Source organism: Protopterus annectens, chromosome 7.part0 (assembly GCF_019279795.1).
Source record: "Protopterus annectens isolate FY-2018-M chromosome 7.part0, PAN1.0, whole genome shotgun sequence".
Lineage (NCBI taxonomy): Eukaryota > Metazoa > Chordata > Ceratodontiformes > Protopteridae > Protopterus > Protopterus annectens.
Window position 1 is genome coordinate 419342974 of NC_056739.1, and position 25188 is coordinate 419368161.

Genomic DNA, 25188 nt, shown 5'->3' on the forward strand with positions numbered 1-25188 from the left:
GCCCCACCCCTTGAAGCATGAGCAGTGGTTTTGCATGTCTCCACCAGGGAACTTGCAGTGCCCAGCATGCCTCTGAATGGATGCAACCTCCTCACCCCCTCCCCCCGGAAAGGCAAGAGGGCCACATGCCCTTTATTTCTTCCCCTCCTTGCTTGTCTCCTACAGTGTTGGGGTGCTAATTAAACCCCAGTAGCTTGTATCACAATCAGCACTCTCTGCCTGTCATCAACTGAGCCATGCTTGTACTTGGCTTGTTAGATACCCAGCACTGTATTTCAACTTATATTTCTTTGCGTCTTAGAACATTTGCTTATTGTCCTTAGTTAATGTGTGGGAACTGTTGCCTGAAACTACTAATTTACATTCTATTTTAACTAAATTTAATAGATTCCACATTTTTGACTACCAGTTTATTCTATCCATGATTTTTGCAATTGAAGAGATAAACAGAGACCATAAATTATTATCCAACATAACCTTGGGATTCAAGATTTTTGATTCCTGTTATTCAAGAGAACGTGCACTTCTGGCTACCCTGTCATATTTAACAGGAAAACAGAATCTGATTCCAAACTACAGCTGTAAACCTGTTTCCAGACTACCTGCTATAATTGGAGATACCCCCTCATCATCTTCACTGATCATGGCTACCATACTGGGACTCTACAGGTATCCCCAGGTATGGCTGCACTTTATGGTTTCTGTAGTATGTTCTGCTGATGTCCTCAGATAAAATTAATAATCATGGCTTCATTGAAGCTATACTAAACTAGAATGTCTAGCATTTAACACAGAAGAAAACAGTTGATACAAATGCATTCAGCTTATATTTGTGAAAAATGGCATACGTGACCCCTTTGACAGATTTTTTACATATTTGCATGTATGTTTATTATACTTATCATTAACTATTATCATTTTGACATACTAAATAATAAATACATTTTATTACATCGTGCTTTGAGTTTTGTGGCAAATTACATGACATTGTTAAAGAAAGAAAACAAATGTGATAATTTTTTCTAGAGTTAGTTCCATCAGTAAAAACATCTGTCTTTGTATACTTAAGGAAAAATATAACTTGCAAATTTTAAAGTACCTTTCAGTCCTGAAGAAAAATGTGAAAATCTGAGTATACCTGAGTATACTATCAGTCATTTTGTACCTAACCAAATATACATACTTTTGAGGTCTAAAACAGAGAGACAATCCCTGAATTACCGGTCTTTCCATACTTTTAGGCACTTGCCACCTTCCATCCTTATAGAGAACCACCTCCTTATTGAGTCTGTTCTAAATTTCCTGCCATGTCATAACCTCTTATTAAATCATTCTGTGTTTTTCTCAGCTTTTTCCTTTTTGGAAGGGTATGCCTCATTTTACAGTACCCTCCTAAGCATTTTGATGTTTTCTAGTTTTACATCACTGTTCTTTCCCTTTATGAAGCCTTTCCAAGCTTTAGACATCAATTTAATGCCAGAACTTTTATATTTATCCTGCTATGCTATGTTTTATCTCCTTCTCCCTTGCTAAAAAGTGCAAATATATGTCTTGTGGTTTCTGTCCCATATATCCTTTCCACTTTTGCAAGGAATATCCTCCCTATATTCCCAAAGGATGCATGTCTGTAAAAGAACTTGACTAAATTGACCATTTGAGCACAGGAGAATAATATGTTGATAAATACACCAGAAACCAAGCATATGAGATTTGGGAGACATAAATAAAAACATGAATATTTAATGCAGCACACAGTGATTGAAACTGTGGACTCATTTAAGGACCTGGGTATACGGGTAGATCCAGCTTTGAGTTTTTCTATTCGTATCAACCAATTGGTTAATGATAGTTATATAACTATAGGTTGTATAAAAGATTTATAAAGTCTAGGAAATCAGAAATAATGAAGTCATTGTTTGTTACTTACAATAGACCCAAACTTGGGTATGGAATAACAATATGGAAACTTTATAAGAAAACAAGCATGAGTAAACTGGAAAGAGTACAGTGGAAATATACCACGGGCATCCATGGATATGAAATTTTAAGCATTTATGAAATACTAAAATATCTGAATGTGTACAGTGTCTGTTATAGATATATAAGAGGAGATCTTATTCAGGTACATATGGCATTTAGAGACAACTTTCTGTGGGAATGTCTGGGGTTATCAAAACTTAATAGAGCATCATCAGATAACCTATGTAGAAGATTCTATAGGAATGAGAAGTGCACTAACTGGTTCTCTGACAGAGTAGCTGATGCATGGAACAGACTACCAGATTACACTATAGCAAGTACTAGTGTAGATATTTTTAAGAACAGCCTGGACACTTATTATGGAACAAGTATTTCGGTATATTGGCATGCTAGAAGGGCATTGATGCCCACACCTGAAATATTTCTACGTAAAGGATATATATATTTATTTATTTATTTACATTTGTTGACTGAGAAAATCTGACTGGACACAGGTGCTTTTTCAGCGGAGGCCTGGGGAGAAAAGCTCCACAATAAAGATAAATTTAAGTACAAGATTACAAGAAGTAGATGTAACTGCATGTATAAAAATTACAGTAATACAAACATAGTTCAAGATGAATAACATAATTAGATGAAGGGCAGTTGAGTACATAGAGTACACATATAACATCTGGGCCATCTAAGATGGCATGTATTCTAGTAATTAAGCTAGCAGCTATTTTTCTACCATGTGTCAAATACCTTCTGTTTGAACATGTTACTGGGACACTGGACATGTGTAGTGGGTTAGGGCTGTAAACAGCAAAAAATTGAACTACTCCTGATAGCTGCCCCTCTTAGTCGTCCCTCACACTGGTGATGAGGAATGACTGGGCCAGTTGACAGATATAGTGTCTGATGCTCAGCAGGCAGTGGAAGCAACCCCCCCTCCCCCCACACAGAAATACATGCAAACCCACACAAATAGAAATGTGAACTGCAACTCTTTCTTCATTGATGTCAGTAAGTTTTTATTTTATTTATTTATTTTATTTTGTTTTGTTTACAGGGAAAGTCCAGCTGGTTACAAGGCCCCTTTTCAGTGGAGGCCTGGGGAGAAAATCTATATGCACATGAAATTAAAGAACAATGCATTCTATCACATTTTCATATTCTATGCAAATACTAAGACATTATAAATACATAATAGTAATACATATAAGAAATTATACATTTGTACAAAATAGTAAGACATAGTAATACAGAAAGGCATCAGAATTCATATTAGGGATAATATATTGTAGGAGTGTTAGAAAAATACTATAGTTTCTGTACTGAGGTAGCTCAACAGAATTTCAAGCACAGCATTTGATATGGTGGTAGTGCTAGTTGGAAATATTATTCTGGAGTGTAACAATGGCATAATGAAGAGTTAAGGAGGAGTTGCCTGAATTTTGTTTTCAAGATATGTGGGTTTTCAGTGAGTCTAATAGGGAGTGAGATGGAGTTCTAGGGCTTATAGACATCACTGGAATACAGAGCACCTCCAGCTATGTTGCTAGACTTTTAAACCATAAGGAGATGTTTATAACTAAAGCAGAGTTTCTGCTTGGGAGTATACCTTAGTAGCAAACAGCCTAGAGCAGAGCACCTTTCAGGATGAAGCACTACACTGTGTCCTACTTGTGGTTGAGAGAGAGTAAGGTAATGGGGTAGTTCTAGCCAGCGGAGGTGGTTAAGGGCAACAGTAAACTTTACTGGAGGCAACTTTGGCTATTTTATTGTAGCAATGCTCATGTTTGATATTTTGTGAGATTGGGAGGTTGATAAAAATTGTTGCGGCATATAGGAGTATGGGGCGAATATAATTGGAGGCAAGGGTTGCCCTGCTACTTTTGCTGAGACAGTGTATATTCCTGTATAATTGATCCAGCTTTTGGTGGGTTGTTTTGATAGCTTCTTGAATATGTAAGTTATATTTCAAGTTGTTATCAATAATGACATTTCATAATTTAGATTTGGAGACTACTTCACTTGCACTTGTACTGTTGGAGGGATGCACATTGATCAGCTGACAGCACTTTCATTGAGTGCTGAATGACAAGTTTTGCTGAAACATTGAGATAACTTTTTTGCAGGGAGAGACAAGGCTCTCTCCACCCCCCCCCCATCTTGGGGAACACCCCCAACTCTTCCCAAACTTAAATATACTTAATATGGGGTCACACCTCAGTGGAGAAAAAACTCCTCTGTTGGCAAAAGTTGTTTCGTTGGTTTGCATTTGATGGTTTGTAGAAGTTATTTTGATTTGTTTTGCAATCAGCATTGGACTTAGGAGAGACAATTAGTAGTTTTGTCTTCTTTGGATTCAAGATAAGGTCAGATTTGGCAAGCCAAGTTTTGAATAGTGTTCAACAATGAACTGAGCTCATCAAAAATATCAGACATTCTAATCTCAATAACATATTAGCAGAAAAACAGTTGACTTTACCTCACCTCCCCACACCATTGCCTCTAGTGTCCCTGAAAATTCAATTTCCCTTGAAATCATCTTGGAAGCAGTCTCAGAATTTGTATTAAAGACTAAAACTAGTTCTTCAGTGGTACTAGATAACACACTGAGCTGCATTCTCATCAGTGCCAGGTAGGTACCAAGTCTCTACTTAAACTGTTTAACCTCAGTCTATTTACGTATTCACAAATGTTTGTGCCTGATGCCTGGAGAACAGCCACCGAGACTCCCCCAAACAAGGGTGGCCCCTCTACAAACCTAGGTACTTTCAGGCTCATCATTCTCACAATTCTTATATAAAAATTCAGGGAATGTATTGTAGCAGAACTCATTTATGCAGACATAGGCAGCTTAACTGATCAGACTCATCTCAGTCTGGCTTTGTGAAGGGCAGGTCCTGTTTCCTAAAGCAAGTAAATATTCTTTTGAAAAGGTTACAGAGGCTGTGGGCTTTGGGTATTCCATGCATGCAGTTTATTTTGACATGGCCAACGCTATTTTCCTCCATGCTTGTATTACTGAAAAATTAGATAATCTTAAGGCAACCCCCTACATTGTCCTCTAGATTGTAAATTATTTTTTCCAAGAGATCCCAGAATGTGAAAGTTGATGGTACCCCCCTCTGAGTATATCACAGGCATCAATGCCTGGCCCTCTCCTGTTTGGCATTCATTTTGCAGGCATCCAAGCTAATACCCTGGAAGTGTGGTTGATCATGTTTGCTGACAACTGCAAGCTGGACACTATTATCCACTCATCTGATGATACCAAACTGCTGCAGCAAGGGCTGGAATATACACATTCCTGAGTACCAAAAACAGTCTCAAGAGAAATGCAGAAAAGTGCAGCATATTATATTTTGGCAAAAATGTGCTTTAACCTTGTATGTTATAAGTGGCAATCCTCAAACAGATACGATCATAAGAGGTTGGGATATATCTGTGAACATCTTTGTCTTACTTGATCATGTTTTCACCATAGACAGGAAATCCTTCTATCTGACCCAGTTAGGTTCCAAGAGACTATTATCAAGATACAAAGAAATCATTATAACCATACGCCTACCTTATCAGACCCATCCTTGAATACAGTGCCTCTTTTAATGTGGGAAAATCCAAGAATATTGTTCAGCTGGAAAGGCCACAAAATCTTTTAACCGAAAAAGTTAAAGGCACTGAACCTTTAACTTTCCTGACAGATTAACATGTCTATTGTTACACTCAGAAGCCTGAGCCTCATTTTCCAAGCCAAGAAAAAAAAAACAACACTATTTCAGCTCTTGTTTCTTTGTAAAACCAATGGATTTACAAACACCTATACTGGGAACCTAACTCTACACCGACAAATAAATGAGATTTGCTGGAAGGAATGGGTTCCTAATTCAACATATTCCCAGCCAATCAATAAGTTGCTACTACAGGTCAAGCAAAGTACGTTTTTGGTTAGCTTTAAAGCTAGTGGTGATTAGATAGGTAGATGTCCTGTTCACTTTTGGATATTAGCTCTATTAAGGGTTTGTGAAAGGTGGCAAGTTTAAGAGTGTCTACTTAAAGGTGTATATGGCTAGGCATCTTATGTTTCCTGTGATCACTTGCCTAGTACTGTTTCTATGATCCTAAGCATGACACAAAGCCATGGCTACCACTTGGGAAACTTATCTTCTCATGTTGTATAATCATTGAATGTTTCATTATAGAATATACATTTTCATTATAGAATATATACAACTACTAGGGTATCTTTCCAGTTTTATATCTTTGTCAATGTCAGTAGCTCAATAGGTAGCATATTCACCTTTGACAGTGGAAGATCAGAAGATTGTGGGGTCTATTCCCATACCAGGTGCTTGGACTCATTTCCTAGTACTGACACTGCAGTGCACACAAGGGGAATGCTGTACTCCTAACTGTGCCATTCTTGTGATGGGACATTATAACCATGCCCTGCTTTTGTTAGTGGTAGCTCAGGTGGATCTAAAATATACCATGGCACTTATCTAAAAGAGCAGGGGCGTTACCTTGCTCCCTAGTCAGATTTCTATTAATTAGTATGAAAATTACCTTGAAAAAAAAAAACTTTCTTGATAAAATCCCACCAGAAGTGAAAACCACTATCAGTCTTGACGACACCAAAATGTGGAATAAGAAAACGAACCAGCATAATGCAACAAAATAAAACCTTCCAAAGAACAACGGAGTATGCCTGGTGAAAAGTCACAAAAAAGCAAAAATACCAGTCGTAATGAACGTAACCACCAAATAGTAAATGTCCAGTGAATGTAGAAATACGTAGAAAACTGCCACTACACTTTCTCTAGATAAATGATTGTGCCACCAAATAATAAAATGTCCAATTTATTGAAATATAGATGGAAAACTACCACAACATATTTTCTGAATATATTAACATTGCTAACTGCCACAACACGTTTTTGTAGGAGTTACACTCGAACTTCATCAGATATTAAAAAAAATCATTTCATCACTTCCTTTTTATACATCTTGTTAAAATACTTCTCTAATTAATTAATTAAACTTTTAAAGAACCCTTGGTTGAAATTGCATTTATAGTAGTTGTTATACATAAATGTTGACCAATTCCATAACTTTGTTTTATAAAACCAAGTTTAAAAATAAAAACACTTGCAGTAATGAATAATGTGAATAATGCATATACTAAAAATTCTTAAAACAATAAAATCTATAAAACATATTATAGAAACACATATAAATTGCATGTAAAAGGTATAATAGGATGGGCTACATAATCCCAGCAATAAAGTCCAATATACATGAAATGTATAGAAATTATATATATGAGAAAATTAAATGAAATTTTTTTTTCCACACTGGCATTCCATAATTATTTACACTATAGTTTTGCAGATCTAAGTTTAAGTAAGGGGACAATAGATATGTGGTCATTCATGCCCGGAGGCTTGTTGGCTTCCAAAATAATTTGCCAATATGTCTCCCTAAATTCTAATTTTGTTTCCCAGGGGCCTCCCCTAAGCTCTTTAGGAACCATTTCCACCACATAAAAATTAAATTTGGCTTGGGGACATTGGAGGGTGTGTTTGTACAGGGCATTTTTGGAACTTTGCTTCTGAATATCATTCATATGTTCATATATTCTACATTTCAGAGTTCTTTTAGTTTTTCCTACGTAGAACCCCTCACAACCCTCACACATAGCAATGTATACCATCCCCTGGGAATTACAATTAGAATAGTTAGATGCTTTTAATCATTTTTTCCAGGCTGTCACAAATATTTCTTGTTTGTGCATGATATATTTACATTGGGGGTATGCACCACACTTGTATGTACCCTTTGATTTACTGGAAAATACTGAAGAATATTTAATATTTCCCAAAAAATCTTTTTTATTGTAACCTTTCCGGAAAACAGTTTTGACTGATTTCCCCTTTAAATTAAATAAATCTGTGAATTCACTGAATTTAGCCCATTCACTTTCTACAATATATTTAATTGCATAAGCATTGACACTGAAATTTGTAACAAAGGTACTATTATATCATGAACCGGCCTCACCTTCCTGATGACTAGCTTTATGGGGATTAGCTTGTATTAATCCCATCCCTAAAATGGGTTTATATTTACCCTGTCTCTTGGAACAAACCTCCCTTTGTATGTCCATGATTAATTCAATTGGATATTCCCTTTCCAAAAACATTTTTGTAAGTAATTCACATTCTCTATTAAAGTCATCTTCAATGGATGTCATACGACAGGCCCAGACGTACTGTCCTTTTATTATTCCCTTCTTTTGATATAAAGGATGGGTGCTAGTAAACCTAATATAAGTGTTTGAAAAAGTGGGTTTCCTATATATAGTAGAACTGAACCCATTTTCAGTTACGTATAAAGAAACATCTAAGTAATTGACCTGGTTAATAGTCATGCGTTGTGTTAACTTCAAAAAGGTGGTACTTTGGTTTAAGTACCCAATTAATTCTTCTAATTGTTGGTCTGTACCAGTCCAAAAAATGCATATATTATCTAAGAATACGGTGTATAAATTCCAATACTTGGAATACTTATTATTGTTTATGAAATTTTTTCTCCCATACAGATAAAACTATATCTGCATAGGTGGATGCACAATTGGTCCCCATAGCTACACCAGATTCCTGTTTGAAAAATTCACCTTGGAAGTACAAAAAGTTGTTGTTCAAAACAAGTTCGGCCAGTTCCAAAGTTACATAAAGATCATTTTCACTGACACCTGGGTCATGTCTAAGAGCCTCTTCAACCCAAGCTAATCCCATGTCATGAGGTATAACAGAAAATAAATCAGTTATATCTATAGTAACAAGTTTAAGATTCAGTACCCTTAAATCTGGAGTAATTTTGCCAATAAACTCCCAAGAGTCTTTTAATAAATATTTGTCTTTACCCCACAATATTTTCATTTTCCAATCTAAAAATTTGGACAAAGGGGAAATCTTAGAACCCTCGGATGCTACAATAGGTTTTAAAGGGGGATCTGAAACATCTTTATGGACCTTGGGTACCCTAGGTGTTTTGTTTTCCAAATACAGGTAAATGTCATAGTCTATCATCCCCTGATCAAATAAATCTTTGATGGCCAGATCTATCTTTTTGCATGAGATATTTATTTCATTAATAGATACTTTACTGTATCTAGAAACATTGTGCAAAATAGAATACATTTTGCCATCATAAATAATCTTGTCCATTAATATGATCCCCCCTCCCTTGTCTGGTTCCATGATCCTGATATTTGGATCTTCTCTTAAAGTTGTTAAAAGTTGCTTTTCACCCACTTCCAAATTGGATGTGTTGGTGTTGTACCTTATTTTGTCCCTAATTTGTTTCTCAATACTGAGTTCTAAATTCCTCAACTGAGGGTGAATGGGGGGATTAAAGGTACTACATTTCCTGGATATGTTGTTCTGTATCCTATTTGGGTTATTTCCAAACATATTCTCCAGATTTAATTTTCTAATAAACATTTTCACATCTAATATAACTTGTGCTAGGTTGCTAGTCTGACTAGGTGCAAATTAAAAACCTTTGGTGAATAGACTAAAAAATTCTTTTGTCACTTCCATGTTGCTATAATTGAAAATATGGAATCCAGCTTGACTCACCACTTCATAATTATCCCCTCATACTATAGTAACATTGGAATCTACATCTGTTACCAATTCCTGTTGTAACCCCCTCCTCTCTGTTGATAATGTCCCCTGAAAAAATGGTTATTATTCCCATTCTTAAATCTATTATGGATTCTCTCAGATCTCTGTGGAAGGGGCTCAAAATTGCCTTCACTAGAGTCTACACCATCAGTGGGTTCGAAATTATGCATGTTCTCCTCATAATGGGGGAAGAATTGTATAAATTAGATACTGTTCCTTTACTAAACAATGTATAATTAGTAACTGTGGGTTCTGGGTACTGTTGCCCTTCCTAATATTCTTTGCTATCACGTTCAAGTTTCCTATATTTGTGTTTTAAAATGTCCTCACATTTTTTATCAGTTTGAGTTCTGATATCATAATACCTTTTCTTTTCTGTTTCTATGCTAAAAATCAAGTCTTCTGTAACTCTTTCATTATATACTTCAATCATATCTTGCATTTTACTAATTTCCCTATCATTATTCCTGGTGATAGCTTTAACTGTCTCCAGGCCACAGTTATTAAAAATGTTCAAAGGTTCTTTGTGGAATTCACTTCCTTACACTACATTATTCGGATACTTAAATATCCTTAGTCCTTTAGGTACAATATGTTTTTTCAAACACTCATGTAAATATACATTATCTAAATTCAAGGTCTTGTACCTTAATAAAACTGTCTGTAATTTGTCCAAGGATTCTCTATATGTGTCACTGGTTATAGTCCTCGTGTTTCCATCTTCATTAAAGTGAAATGATAATTTTTGGTTGAGTCAATCTTTTAATTCCACAGGTATGCTAGCCTTTTTAGTAGATGAAGAAGATGGTAAAAAAAGATTCGGGGTACCTTGAAAGTTAAAATTGCTACCTCCAGGAACATCCGCATTTGCTCCAGGGACCATACCACTGTTACCTTGTCCAGGGGGGAGTTGGTCGGTATAATATAGCTCCTGGTTATCACTCCCATTGTTTGTAAAGTTCTTGGAAAGGATGGCGGCAAGTCCTTGGCTTACTGGAGTAAGCAAATCAATAAGTTGTGTCAACTGTCCTGCAATTTTGCGGAACTCTCCCACCTTGGATCCTCTGGAACCTTCCTTCTGATTTGTGGGTGTGGTGTAACCTTCACTATCCTCCATAATAACCAAACCACCAAAGAAAAACGGAGTACGCCTGGTGAAAAGTCATAAAAAAGCAAAAATACCAGTCGTAGTGAACGTAACCACCAAATAGTAAATGTCCAGTGAATGTAGAAATACGTAGAAAACAGCCACTACACGTTTTCTAGACAAGAATAAAAAATAAAAACTTACCATAGTACAAATATGTGGCATTGCTCAATGTTTAATCTGTCTGAAGAAGTGTTTGTGTGTTATTAAAAATGAAAGTCCTTACTCATTATTTTTGGATATTACACTCTGTTGGTTCATTTTCTTTTTCTAGTTTTGGTGCCCTACAGGATTACTGATGACTCTCAGCTTGGGTTTCCACTGAAAAGGGGCCACTGGCCTAGTGGGACTACTCTGGTGAACAAAGTACAAGTAAAATAAGTAAGTAAGAAAGTAAGTAAACACCTGAACTGGGTGTAGAGTACTATTCAATCCCTTCTCATAGTTAAAACAAACTAAGGGAATCTACTTTATATTGTTGAAAAAACATGTATGTAAAATTCACAACATCGAGAGCACTTTGCCAAAATGACATGTTGTTGAACACTTGGAGCATTGCAATTTCACTACGGGAAATGAACCACTTGTCCACCAACACAGAAAAAACAAACCAAACCAAAACAAATCAAACCCACCCATGTGGGGGGCTCCACCCCCCCACATCCCCATGTGGGGGCTCCACCCCCCCCACATCCCCATGTGGGGGGCTCCACCCCCCACATCCACATGTGGGGAGCTGCACCTCCCACTCTCAACTAAATATAGCAACTCTGAGATTGCACTATAATGGAGAAAAGGACAAAGTTCACCATGGTGGCCCAGTGGTTCATTTCCAGAAGTGAAATTGTGATGTTCTGGGTGTTCAGTAACATGCTGTTTCAGAAAAATTGGTGTAGATGTTGTGAATTTCACTAGTGTTTTTTGACACTATAACGTAGATCCAGTTTATATATATATATATATATATATATATATATATATATATATATATATTTATATATATATATATATATATATATATATACACATATGCAGACAGACAGTAGTCTTTCTAAAATTCTAGTATACAGAGATGATATGATGCCCTTTATTATACCAACATAGGTTTTAGAATGTAGCTTGCATGAGACTTCAGACTGCATTTTCAGGAATTATTCCTTGGGTTAAGATAGATTACATTTAGGATTACATCCTGTGATGATGTGAGATAGTGTCAGCTGTGCCAGAGAGAGAGAGTAGGCCAGTGCATGTGTAACATTTGCCAGCATAGCTAGCTGGAGTTTTGTAAATAATTTTATGTCATTTGAATATCAAACTGATTTGTACAGATGCTTGTGTTAAAAATGTATTTGTAAAGTTGCTTGTGCTAAAAATGTATCAACAGTGGGTCCTGCTGAACAGAAAATAAATATATATGTATGTCAAGCTGTATTGTTGTAACTGCTGAAATGAAATGTATATATTTTAACAAAGAATACTGGAAAGGAAGGGGGTTAAACTCAGCCCAGCGAACCTTAAGAAAAATAGCCTGAAATTAAATGACATGGTTTAGGCCATATAAATTCTATCTCACAAGTCTGGATGCAGCCAGAGATGCAGTGCCTATGAAAAGCCTTTCTGCAGGAAGGGTGGAAGTACTGCAATTGTTTTATTGTTTCCAGATGCTGTATTGAGCCTGAGCAAACTTTTATGTGCATATTGTGACACATCTGTGCCAGATCCTGGCTCAATTTCTAGTGAGAGGGTTGTGTGGGAACCACAGAGTCAGTGACCAGATGTGATTTCATTCTGTAGCCAACACTGAAATTGTATTTAGATACTAGTGAGAAATGTATGAGTAGCACTCAGCACTGTTTTAGGGAACCTGACAACAAAGGTGCTCATCCACGTCATCTCGCCTTGCTCTAGCAAGTAAGCAGGGAACAGTAATTCTTCAGTCAGTTAGGAAAATGTAGTGAGATTAGCTAAATACTGTTTTTCTGTATCTGTCCGAGTCTTTCCATCTGTGTTGTTTTTTTTTAATATTTCCTGTGAATTGAAACTCTGGTGTTTATTGTAAATAAATATTCAGTATTTTCATGTTTTTATTATTGATTATTAAATAAGTCTAAACCTTTCATTGTGGCTGGTCTTTTAGAACATGTTTAATCTTTGAGAGTAGTTGCATTTATTTAGTGGCACTGTGGCTCCATGTTCCTGAAAGTCTTGCTGCTTGGTTAATACTACCATTTGTTTAAGTATTAATTTTACTAAGAGTAATTGGGTACCCTGGTAACAGCCTTAGAGTAGCTGGCTTTGTGGGTGTTCCAGTGGCAATGTATATACCTCATAGTCTAGGTGGAGGTGGCAAAGTGAGTAAACCATGCCAGCTTTTCCTGTGTGTGTGTGTGTGTGTGTGTGTGTGTGTGTGTGTGTGTGTGTGTGTGTGTGTGTGTGTGTGTGTGTGTATGTGTGTGTGTGAAAATTAAATCTCAAAGAAAATGTGTGTGTCAACTACTTTGAACAGGGACACTGAAAGCACTAATTTCACAGAGATGGTGTTAGAGGACTTATCTTTACACCTGGCTAAGGACTTAACTCTATAGCTGTATCAGTGGGGAGTCTTATTTGGGGCTTGGAGAGAAAGACCAGCCCCAGGACTAGAGTGTGCATTTCCTATGTGCTGTGCATGTCTATTTTTTTCTCAGTGAATGTTCCCCATCAGTGTCAGTGGTGATGATTGAGGCTCCTTGATCACTAGATCAGTGGAGGGATGTACACCTCCAAACAAAGGGCTCATATAATCTAAAGCCTTCAGAGTTCATTATTTTCAAACAACAAAAACCTGTCCTGGCCCAATGAAAGTTATCACAGCTTTTCTCTGTTCTAGTGTTTTCTATTGTGTACCTGCACAACATTTCTCCTCTTTTATTTTGTCATCATATTTCTTTCTAGGTAAGCTATGGTTCTTCTGTTTCATTGTTGAGTGACAAAGTGATATATCCATCATTTATGAGGACAGTTCCAAATGATATCTTTCAAGCCATTGGTTTGGCCCAGTTGCTAATATATTTTGGCTGGACATGGGTAGGGGTTTTGGCCTCAGACAATGATTATGGGATACTGGGTGGCCAGACCCTCCAAAGAGAAATTATCAAGGCCGGGGGCTGTATAGCATTTAATGAAATGATCACAAAGGATAAAGAGAAAATTCCCTATATTGTTAATGTGATTCATAAGTCATCAGCAAATGTCATTGTGGTCTATGCTACTGCTGAAAATCTGGTTCCACTGTTGGAGGCCACTTCAGTTCAAAATGTGACAGGAAGGGTATGGATCAGTTCTACTGGCTGGCAAGTAAACATGGACATTCTCAGTACAAGGACTGCCAAAATGTTAAATGGCAGTGTAGGATTTTTCATCCATAAAGGCAAGATTCCTGGGCTCACAGAGTTCTTGTATAGTGCCCATCCTTTTAAGTTTCCTAATGATATCTTTATAACAGCATTTTGGGAGGAAGCTTTTGGCTGTCAGTGGCAAAAATCTGATGGAAATAATATTTTATTAAACTCAATGACAAATAAAAAATTTTCACCTTGCACAAGTTATGAAGATTTAAGAACTCTCAGCATTTCTGTCTACGATGTATATAATTTTACGTACATGCTTAGCATATATAATGCAGTATATGTGGTAGCACATTCCCTTCACAACATGCTTTCATGTAGAAATGGAGAAGGGCCATTTCAGAATGGGCAGTGTGGGAGCTTCCATGATTTCCTGCCTTGGCAGGTAAGTAAAATAAATATCCCATTTCCCATTAAAAATTCTGATTACACTTAGAGTGATCTTGGACTGTGTGATTCTTATAGAGTTAGAACCGCAGATGTGTAGGTTAATGGCTGCCATTGTATCCCAAGGAAAATGACTAAGACCACAGTAAGAATCAGAGCAGTTCTCTGGTGGTAGTATTGCTTTATTAAATGATACTAATTAATAATATGATTAGTTAATGTTTTTAAACCTTTCTTCACTTTGGTAATTTTTAGTACTGTTATACAGAAGACCTGTTTTCAGTATGTACATATCATACCCAACTTAAAGTAACATTGCGATTTGATAGTACTGTTGTGGTGCACAATGAACAGTGAATTCCATTACAATTACTGCTTATGACTTAAGGTCAAGTATTATGAATGCCATAATGTTTGCATTTGTTTAGTGGCTGCAAGAGCAAAATGCAGTTAAGTGAGCTGACATGCCTAGGTTTGCAGGAACATTGGAGTCATAAAGACATGTTTGAGTTGTAAAAACCCACATTTCTTAATGTTTAAGTATTGGATGCAATGAGCAAAGTTCCTATATGTGGGCTTTGGAGGATCCAATGACTAAAGTATGAACAGTGTTTGGTCTCATAGAGGGGTTCCCAGGGGAGTGGACTCTGAGCCCAGTGTAGCTTCAATTGCAGAGAAGGTCAAAGAGAACAAATTATGGTGGTTTGGTCAGATGTATAAAAAGGCAGAAGACAACCTGGTGAAAGAGATTTGGGAAAGACAGGAAGAAGGCAAGAGGAAATGAGGGCATCCAGCAAGAGGTGGATGAATTATGTGGGAGTAGACCTGTGACAGTCAGGTATGACCGTGGAAGAAGGTAGGAGAGTGGCATTGAATTGAGGGAGATGACAATTGGGACAACACCCCAACCTCATGTAGAAAATGGGAAAAAGGGGGTTGCTGATTATCATGCTTGACTGCCACAGGTCTGTGCAAGATGACAAGTATTCAGCTTGGTGATACAAATAAATACCCATAAGAATAATGGCAAAAAATGTAGCTTTTTATAATGGTTGTACATCAGAAGTCATGGCTGCTTCATTTTGCTCTTCCTCCAAAGAAGCAAAAGGGGAGACAAAGAGATCTTTTTAAAAGAGGTTCCATGACAATGCCAGTGATATTAAGAATGAAATTAGTCTAGTAGTATAATGCTTTATATGTCCCCACAGCTCTGATTTTAGTTACAGGTGCTGTTCTAATTCAGATCTGTGGTTCTATTACAGGAGGAAACCCTTCTATAAACAGAAAAAATGAAGTAAAGCAGTTAATTTGTTGGATGCAGTTTTATATTTTATTTTTATTGCACTACCCTATTTAAATCACAGTTCTTTTCTGTAACTTGACCTATCATGTTAATTGCTGAATTACTATTTATTTGTGATAGATTTGACTTATATATATATATATATATATATATATATATATATATATATATATATATATATATAAAAATCATAATGGTGACTTGTTTGCACCATTTTCCCCATTGGAAGGCTCCATTCCAAGACACCAGCATAGTTAATTACTTGCCTTGTAATTTTATTAATTTTGTTAATGTTAGTGCTTCTGATGAGTTGAACTAGAATAATGTTAAAAGCAATTTTATTAACTTTCAAAAGAAAACTTCATAAAAAATAAATCTGCTGTATTGGAACTGTATCAAATAAAAATATATGCAAAGACGTCCTTAATATACAAAAGGAAAAATGCATTGTACTTGCCTTTCAGTAAATGTGTAGTGTTGTTTGCTTGGGAGACTTATAAATAGAGGGGACTGACTGATAATTCTGACATTTTGAGCTTATTCCACATTTTAACAGTGAAATAATACTTGTTTTTGGTTGCACTTATAGTCATGTAGTGATTTGCAGAGTTAAGTGCTACTTTATTGACTTTTACTGTAGATATTTACTGTTTAGTTTAAAAAAAAATGTTCTTTTGTGTTTTTACAGTCACCTGGCTGTTACTGCATTGGTAAAGGTTTTCTGGTATCTGATTTAGTGTTTTATTCTGTCTTTAATATTGCTGATATTTTATAGGTTTTCTAGCTAGGTTTTAGTTAAGTGTTAGTTTCTAAGAACCAGTGGGGATAGTTCTGTTGCAGGGAATTAAACCACACCTGTATTCTGGATGTTGGCAATTTTGGCTGAATTCTTAGTTAATCTTTTAGTATTTCTTTTATTTTTTCTGCTGTGATAAACAGTGCTGAGCACTGCTCTGTGCAGCACCATGCAATGAAGCACCACACAATGTAGCAGCAAACAATGCAGCACCACAAAGCAACACCATGCAATGCAGCGCCACACAAAGTAGAACTACACAATGGAGCACCACGCAATGCAACACCATGTAATGCAATACCACAAATTGCAGCGCCACACAATGCATAACAATGTATTTAGGCAGGTCACTTGCTCCCATCTTAACTCTCTTGACCATTTTAACAAATTAGAGTGGCACTTACTTCAGTAGCCTAGTCAAAACAAACTGATTTGTTTGAGGTGAAGATTCCTGGTGCTATGAACGATTATGAGTAGCAGTATTGAGTAGAAATTGACAGATATGGTTAGCAACCTGCTGAGGAAAGGCATGAAGAGTAGAACAGTCTGACATATCTTCCAGGCTTGATTCAACTGTTAACTCCATGCCAACATTGTTTAGGGACATTGGAAAATCTACTTTGAAGCCCAAATTTTTATTACTGTAAAACAGATTTTTACTTTATCACAATGTTCTCTTAGATTCAGGAGGCTCTATCCTGATAATATTGTTTTGGGACCTTATTAGACTGTAAAAAGAGGTATTAGACTCCCTGTTTTAATGGTAATGGCGCAGCCTTGATCCATCTTTTTCGGAAGGGGAAGCAGCACAGAAGGGACATAAAATGAAAGGCTGAGAAGAAACAGCTATTAAAAAGTTGTACCTCAATGTCATGATCAAGCAGGTAAAGCTGGGGCCAATTAACCTGCCTAAATGCAAAACTGAAAGATACTATATTAAGTGAGTTAGTGTTTCTACTGAAAGAATAATGTCAGGTTTTGTCAATTTTACACTGTGTCAAGAGATCAAAAATAGGTAGGTGGTTACTAGGCATGTCAGATACAATCATGTTAGATATGAGCCAAAAGAATGTGTCATTAACTATCTCCTGTTTGGAGATGGAGGTCCATAGCCACAGTCAAGGGATGTATTTTTTTCATTATTAATTTTTATATTGAGTTTACTTTGTATAATTACTGTGAGTTAAGATGATGACAGAATATAAAATAAGACATTAAAGAAAGCTATAGTGGCCAGTCTTGAAACTTCATAATCTTCACAGGATTTGTCATCTCTGAGCATATTGCAACTTGATGGGAGAATTTTATATGAATATGGGGGCATAGCCTAATTTCTGAACCAACATGTATCTAGATTTATAATGTTATAACCAATTCTGGAGGAGGAAAGCTTTATTACATATGGTATATCACTGGCATGGTCAGTCCTTAGGCCCTTTATTGTTTGCTATCTGGAAACATTGGGCCTTATATTAGACTGATTAGGTCCAGTAGTTGAATAAACATATCACTTCCTTTATGGGCTGAGTAATTAAAAAAAACTTGTTCTGTCTACCGAACTGACATGAATAAAGTTAAACCCTTTAAGCCCTTTTATTCTTTCTTTCTTTTTAGGTTACATATGATATCCCTGATTTGCTCCAAGATAATGGATAAGCAGGTTGTGGAAGAAATATTGTATGAGTAATCATGGACAGAGATAAGCTTAATTTCAGACAAGACTGAAATACCAGTGCAAGGTGGTATTAAAGTATATAATGATTAATGGTAGGCTGCAGTGATGCTTAAAATGATGAACTCAGCAAGGCAGTATTCAACATTACATAGGACTGTATCACATGTCAGATTTTACATGGCACATCACATCTTCTTGTTGGATGATACAAACTCTAATGGCTGGACAGAAAGCACACTGGTTTATGGATGGATAGGTAGGGTGGGAGTGAGGACAATTCATCTCTGTGTCTCCGTACCTTGGTGTGGAAGCCAGATCTAGACCTACCAAAACTTAATCTGGAACAACTAGTAGGACTTTTTCTAAGTGCAAGCAAAGAGGTTGGTTAGGACAGGTGGGAAGGTAGTTCCTGTCTTAATATTGTCTTTTTACCAGCTAGAAATGGTTCATAAGTTCATGGGTGATTACCAGGCTAATGGCACAAGAACTTTTACAAGCCTAGCCAATTATACCCCGCATATGATAATGTATTTTAATTCTCCAGATATGGGATGTGGTAGTATCAGGGTAGTGGGTCTTTGGTGTTGGAGCCCTGAGTCATTTTACAGACTGCCTCTGCCAATAAGGGACATGGGCAGTTCCCTGAGAGGGAATTTACAGTTCCCCATCCATTTATCCAAACTCTTTTTGAAGAGAGTGAGGGACAGGCTTTCTTTTACGAAGATGTGAAGTTTATTCCTTAGATGAAGTAGCCTTTAGGATACAAATCTGTCTCTCCAGCAAGTTCTGTTAGAATCACAAATAGGGTTCAGGTCCATGGAACACATAACTATAGTATAATTCTTCTTGTGAATATGTAACATTTTCATCAGGGCTTGATCAGAGAATACTTTGTAGGTCAGGCATAAGTCACCCCTCAATAAACGATATGAGATGGAGTAAAGGGACAGGGCATTTATTCAGTCTGCATAAGACATGTTTTATTTTTTGTATATTTTTAGTGAGAAACTTCTGAGGTCTCATCATTTGGTGTAAGTGCCTGGTTAGGTACATGCAGAAGAGAGCATTGTACTCAATTACAGGCCTGATAAGGGCCAAGTACAATGGCACTGTGATTTTCTTTGGTCTTGATCCCATGCCTTTACTTATAAATTGAGCCACACAGAAGGATTTCCTCACTACCATAGCTACCTGATGGTCAACGTTTAGGTTACTATCTGTTTGTTTCCTAGGTCCCTTACCACTGGGTCTAATTTTTAGGGGTGTACTAGCAACATTATAATTTGCAGGGATAGCTGATTTACTGAAGGGTATGATTACACATTTTTTAGCATTTAGTCTCAGACCATGGCTCTGGCACCAGTCATTTGTCATTTTTAAGACTGTTTATAGGATGTTAACATCATTCGGGAAATCAATAATTGCTCCCAGCTTACAGTCTTTGGCAAAACTGGTGAGCCAGAGGCCCCCAACATTGGCCCTCATTTCAGAGAAATATATACCAAACAGGAGGGTCCTAACACTGATCATGTGGGATACCGCTAGTATCAGGTTTCTTACTGGAAGTGGATTGACTTATCTTGACAACATGTGCCCTGTCAGTGAGCCAGGCAGCTATCCATCTGATGATGTAGGGGTTTATGCCTATCTCAGTAAGTTTATCTGTGATCCCCAAGTGGGGGAACTGAGTCAAAAGCTTTGGTCAGGTCTAGATAAGCAGTGCGTGCCATTTTTACTATCATCTGTGGCCTTGGTAACTTTCTCAAAGAAGTCCACCAGACTGAACAGGCAAGACCTCCCTTTGGCAAAGCCAAATTGGGTCTGGTCCATTGTTTGGTGAGTTCCTATGTCATTATTGATCAGATCCATGATAATTCTCTCCATGGCCTTGCAGATAAAACTGGTCAGGCTTATGGGTCAGTAGTTCCCTGGGTCAGTTGATGGGCCTCCCTTGTGCAGAGGGACGACTGTTGCAATCCTCCATTCTTCTGGACAAAGCCTGTAAAGAGGTTGTGGTTAAAGAGGGTTTCTAGTGGCCCTGATAAATTCTGTTTTAAGCTATTTTAAGAAGCATCTTGAACCCATAAAGGCTGTGTTTTTGGCTTTAGTGAGTGCAGTAAGGACCTGTTCCCTCGTAATGACTGGTAGGGGGATGGTTGTTTGCCTCATAGTTTGCTTTGGCAGATTTGACCAGCTCTTTAATTTGCTGTGAGTGCCTTTTTGCACTGTTTAGTCTGTTCTTTCTTGGATTTGGAGGGATTTTTTTCCTTTTGTTGACTAGCCTATTTATGCTAGGGCTCCATCAGGGTGGTTTATTTTTGCCAGTAATCATAGGTTTGACTCAGACGGTTATTGCCTCCTCTGTGCAGCTATGAATATGGTTGTACAGTGCCTTTATATACAGCTCGAGTAGGCCTCAGTGTTATCTGGGTTCAGAAGGGATTAGCAGTTTAATAAGCTGTCACTTAGTTTGAGATAATTGGCCTTAGGAAAGTTCTCAACAAGTTTAGAGTTTGATGTGGGGTTTAGGTTAGTTTTAGTAGTAAAGGAGATAATTTTGTGGTCAGATCTTACCAGGGAGGAGTTAATGAATGGGATGGAGCAACACCCCCCTCCCATGTTCGTGAATACTAGGTCTAGGATATTTGTACCTGTAGTTGGGGATGTAACTATTTACTCTAGGGAATTTTCATTGATGAAGTCCAAAATATCTCTGACCAAGTAAATTATGGGTTGTGTAAGTATCCTAGTTTATGGAGAAGTAGTTGAAGGCACCCATAAATATAGTGATAGGCATGTACATCATTAATTACTGTGAGAAATAAAGCTGGGTCATGCAAGGGGTATTTACAGTTATTGGGGAGCAGAGATGGATATAGGAAATTAATTTGTGTTAAAATGTCCTATCAAACCAAGAGGCAGGATGCAAGTTACTTCTATAACACTGAATATGAAGTAGTAAAATATTTATAAAGTATGCTATGTAAAACACAAAGTCAGGGGGAAAGAAAAAAAAAACAAAAACAACTAGAACTGAGAATATACAAGTTGAGGAACACCTTTCCCCTAGTTGGAAGGCAATTGAAATGCATACAGGAGAACTCTCATGGTCCTATACTACTACAATATTTAACTTACCTTGGGTCTTTGAAAGCACTGGCCAAAAGGTCTTGTGTTTCAGGTTAAACAATGCCTGTGTGTTAAATTTTGACAAATTAGAATAATTTGAAGAATAACATGGAGTCAGCTGGTATAATCTGTGGAAATAGTAACTTTTGTCTTTTACTAAATTAGAGTGACGCCTGTTTTATTATGCTGATGAAAGCAATCTAATTCAATATTATCACATACTAAGATGAAAGAAGTGTGTCACTTGGACACCACTTGGTTTATAATGTCTGATAGCTAGGAGGTTGCATATCAGAAACAAAATAAAGGAAAGCAGAACTTTAGTTTAAAATGTACATTTAGAAGTTAGCTAGTTTGTTAAGACAGAATGGTATCTGCAAATGTTTTTATTTATGAAAACTGGCAGCTTTGAGGCAAAGATCACCTGCATATTCATCTAGGTTAGTTACAATATTCCCTTTCATTCAGTTGAAAACATGCAGACAGAAGCATATTGGGATTGAAACTGACATGAAGGTCTGTGTAGTAACAACGTGAAATGCCTAAGAAGGCACTTCCATGTCTAGGACTTCTGTTTTATAAAACAGGCTATTCAGGAAATAATCTAAAGGTACCACTTTCTTCACACTTTCTGTATATCTTGTAGAAAGAAATGAGGCCATTCACGTGTATTCATGTGACATTAGTACTGGCAAGATAACACTACAGAGTAACTGATTTGAAGCACAATATAGGTTTTTCACTTATTTTCTCTCTCTTAGAGGATCCATGTGAATTTTGATAATGCTAAAAATGTAAATATGGAAAAACTGCTTTAAAAGCTGTTTACATTTTTTTTTCATTTGTTCTCTACCTTAGAATATATTTGCAATTATTATAGGATTACTTATCAGGAAGCAACATTAGTTAATAACAAGTTAATTTGTAATATATAAGACTTTCCTTTTATTGTCTCTTCTATGTAGCTGCTTCATTACATGAAGAATGTCAATTTTAAAAATACAGGAGGTGAATATATGTATTTTGATGCAAATGGTGACCCACCTGCAAGGTATGACATTCTAAATTTTGCCTTGTTCCCAGAAGGAAATAGCAAGTACTTTCAAGTTGGTAGCTTTGAGAACAAAGCTGTTGGAAGACCAGAGCTGATCATCAATGTAAGAGACATTTTATGGAATGAAAGATTCAATCAGGTAATTCCAGCTCCATGTTACTTTTTATTACTCAGAGCCACCCAGCCACCATCCCGACCTTTATTCCTTCTTTCCTTACCTCCCTCCTTATCTCTTCCTTTCCTTCTATTCTCCACAGACAGTGCTAAGCCACATTAAGTGTAGTATGATGTACCTTCACTTAGTTTTACGTCTAAGCATAGCACTGTATACCTTTACCTCATCAGTCATATAGGTTTTAGTTCTTATCTGTCTGGTAATCTGAAAGCTCTCTGTGAGTGCTACTCATAAAGCTATATTCAGGTAAGGTACACCAGCATTAACATCACATGGCCCTACAACACAAATAAAAAGCAGGCACTATAGCTGCATACAGCACTAGACAATTGCCCAGGGACGGCAGCAAAGCAAAGTGCAACAAAATGCAACAGATTATAACCGATGAAAAAGAAGGACTACAGTATACCACATTATAAAGGCAAACATGGCATAACGCTAATAGATGATACACTGCAGTACATATGAATGAAAAAAGGTAAAATAAAGATAAAGGAAGTAACTTAGCACTTCTGTGGTACACTGTCTGACTGCAGTGTTGGTACAATATAACAGGAGATGCTCATTACTTAGCTGACACAATCTCTCACTGAGTATTGGTGTAGTATAAATGCAGTCACTCACCATATCTATGGCACACACTCTCACTGTAGTGTTTGTACAGTATAGGTTTAGGTACTCACCACATCTGTGGCACACACTGTCACTGCAGTGTTTGTACAGTATAGGTGTAGATATTCACCACATCTGTTGTACACATGCTCACTGCAGTGTTTGTACAGTATAGGTGTAGATATTCACCACATCTGTTGCACACACACTCACTGCAGTGCTTGTACAGTATAGCTGTAGATACTCACCACATCTGTGGCACACATGGTCACTGCAGTGTTTGTACAGTATATGTGTAGATACTCACCACATCTGTGGCAGTCACTTTCACTGCAGTGTTTGTACAGTATAGGTGTAGATACTCACTACATCTGTGGCACACACTTTTGTAAATGGTAAATGCAGCCACTTACAATATCAGTGGCATACCGTCTCACTGCAGTACTGGTACAGTGTGGTCATCTCATCTATGGTGTTTTCTGTCATTGCACTCCTGGTAGAAAATAAATGCTGAAACTCACTGGCACACTATCATTGCAATACTGATACAGTACAAGTATAATAACTCACCACAATTGGGTGCACTACCTCACTGCAGTGGTGATGCAATGTAAGTGTAGACTTCTCACGTCTGCTGCACTCTTTCATTGCAATGTTGGTACAGTATAAGCGTAGTTAATCCACACATCTGTGTGTCACTCTCTCACTACAGTGCTTGTTCTGTTCACACTCTAATTGCATGGCTGATGGATTAATTAATTCTCATCAATCTCTGTATTATTTAGCATCCAGTCTCATAGACAAGTGTTACATACTCAACAGACTCAGTATAATGCAATGCTGTAGATAACACTCTACCACAGTAGTTTTCAGATACATCAAACATGCACAAAAGGCACCAAGAAATGTTACAGCAGAATTCTCTGATACCCCAAAGCCCAGGCTCTGCACATCGATCAGTGGAGAAGCACATCATTGTATAAATATGCTGTAGCAGTCTGTACAGTCAGCATATACAGGGTGCTCTGTCCTACAGAAGAATAAAGTTCCACATGCTGTGATTCAGTATATCACATATCAAAGCTGTAAATCATGTGATCTGATTAGTACATAAACCCTGAAGGAGAATACATAGTAGATGTCTAACAAAACATTGAACTAGTAAGAAAACTGAAATACAAACTTATCCATTCCACAGTATCACGGAATATTTTACAGTAAAATATCTAACATATAGCTCAAACATGTACAAATAACTCATAACCTCTGGCTAAACTGTCATAAGCCATGGAGTATAGCCTGAGGATGAACATCCCCTGGACATTTGAACAAAATGATATGCACAAACACAAATTCAGGGCAGCTAATTAACAGGTCAACACAGAATGTACCTAACTAACTGAATTTACCATGTTGTGGATCCTGTCCCAGATCACCTGTGACTACCTGCATGATCTATTGTTGTCATACGTCTCAGTGGTGGTATGTTTTGTGCATCAAATGCATTATACATTCATGTCATGTTTGATACAATGAGCATAATTTACCTTCTATTAAAACAACAAAACACATATAAACATGAACTGTTGTCATTCAATAAGCATAGGATACATGCCTTTAATGTAGGTTGCACCACACAGGGCTGCTTCATCCATTAGATATTACAGTAGGACATGCACAATTGCTGTTGTGACAAAGGAGGATTCTGCCAGCACAGCTCTCTGGAATTTTATAAATAATTATATGTCATTTGTGAATATCAACATGATTTATATAAGATGCTTGTGTTACACATGTATTAGAACTGTATGTCATATGTATCAAACTACTGGTACAGAAGTGTGTGTTGAAAAGGTTTTTGCAAA

At 37.0% G+C, this 25188-nt stretch overlaps 1 protein-coding gene across 1 annotated transcript in view; it reads left to right on the top strand.

Annotated features, from left to right (window-relative positions):
• Nucleotides 1–421: 421 nt before the first annotated feature.
• The window catches only part of LOC122805820 (extracellular calcium-sensing receptor-like), a gene marked incomplete at its 3' end in the record, with an annotated part of 75338 nt that continues 50571 nt past the window's right edge, over nt 422–25188 (top strand). Inside the window, exons 1-3 of the mRNA XM_044076081.1 lie at nt 422–679; nt 13741–14577; nt 22448–22675. Coding sequence (XP_043932016.1) covers nt 422–679; nt 13741–14577; nt 22448–22675 — 1323 coding nt within the window. The remainder of the gene's footprint in view (nt 680–13740; nt 14578–22447; nt 22676–25188) is intronic.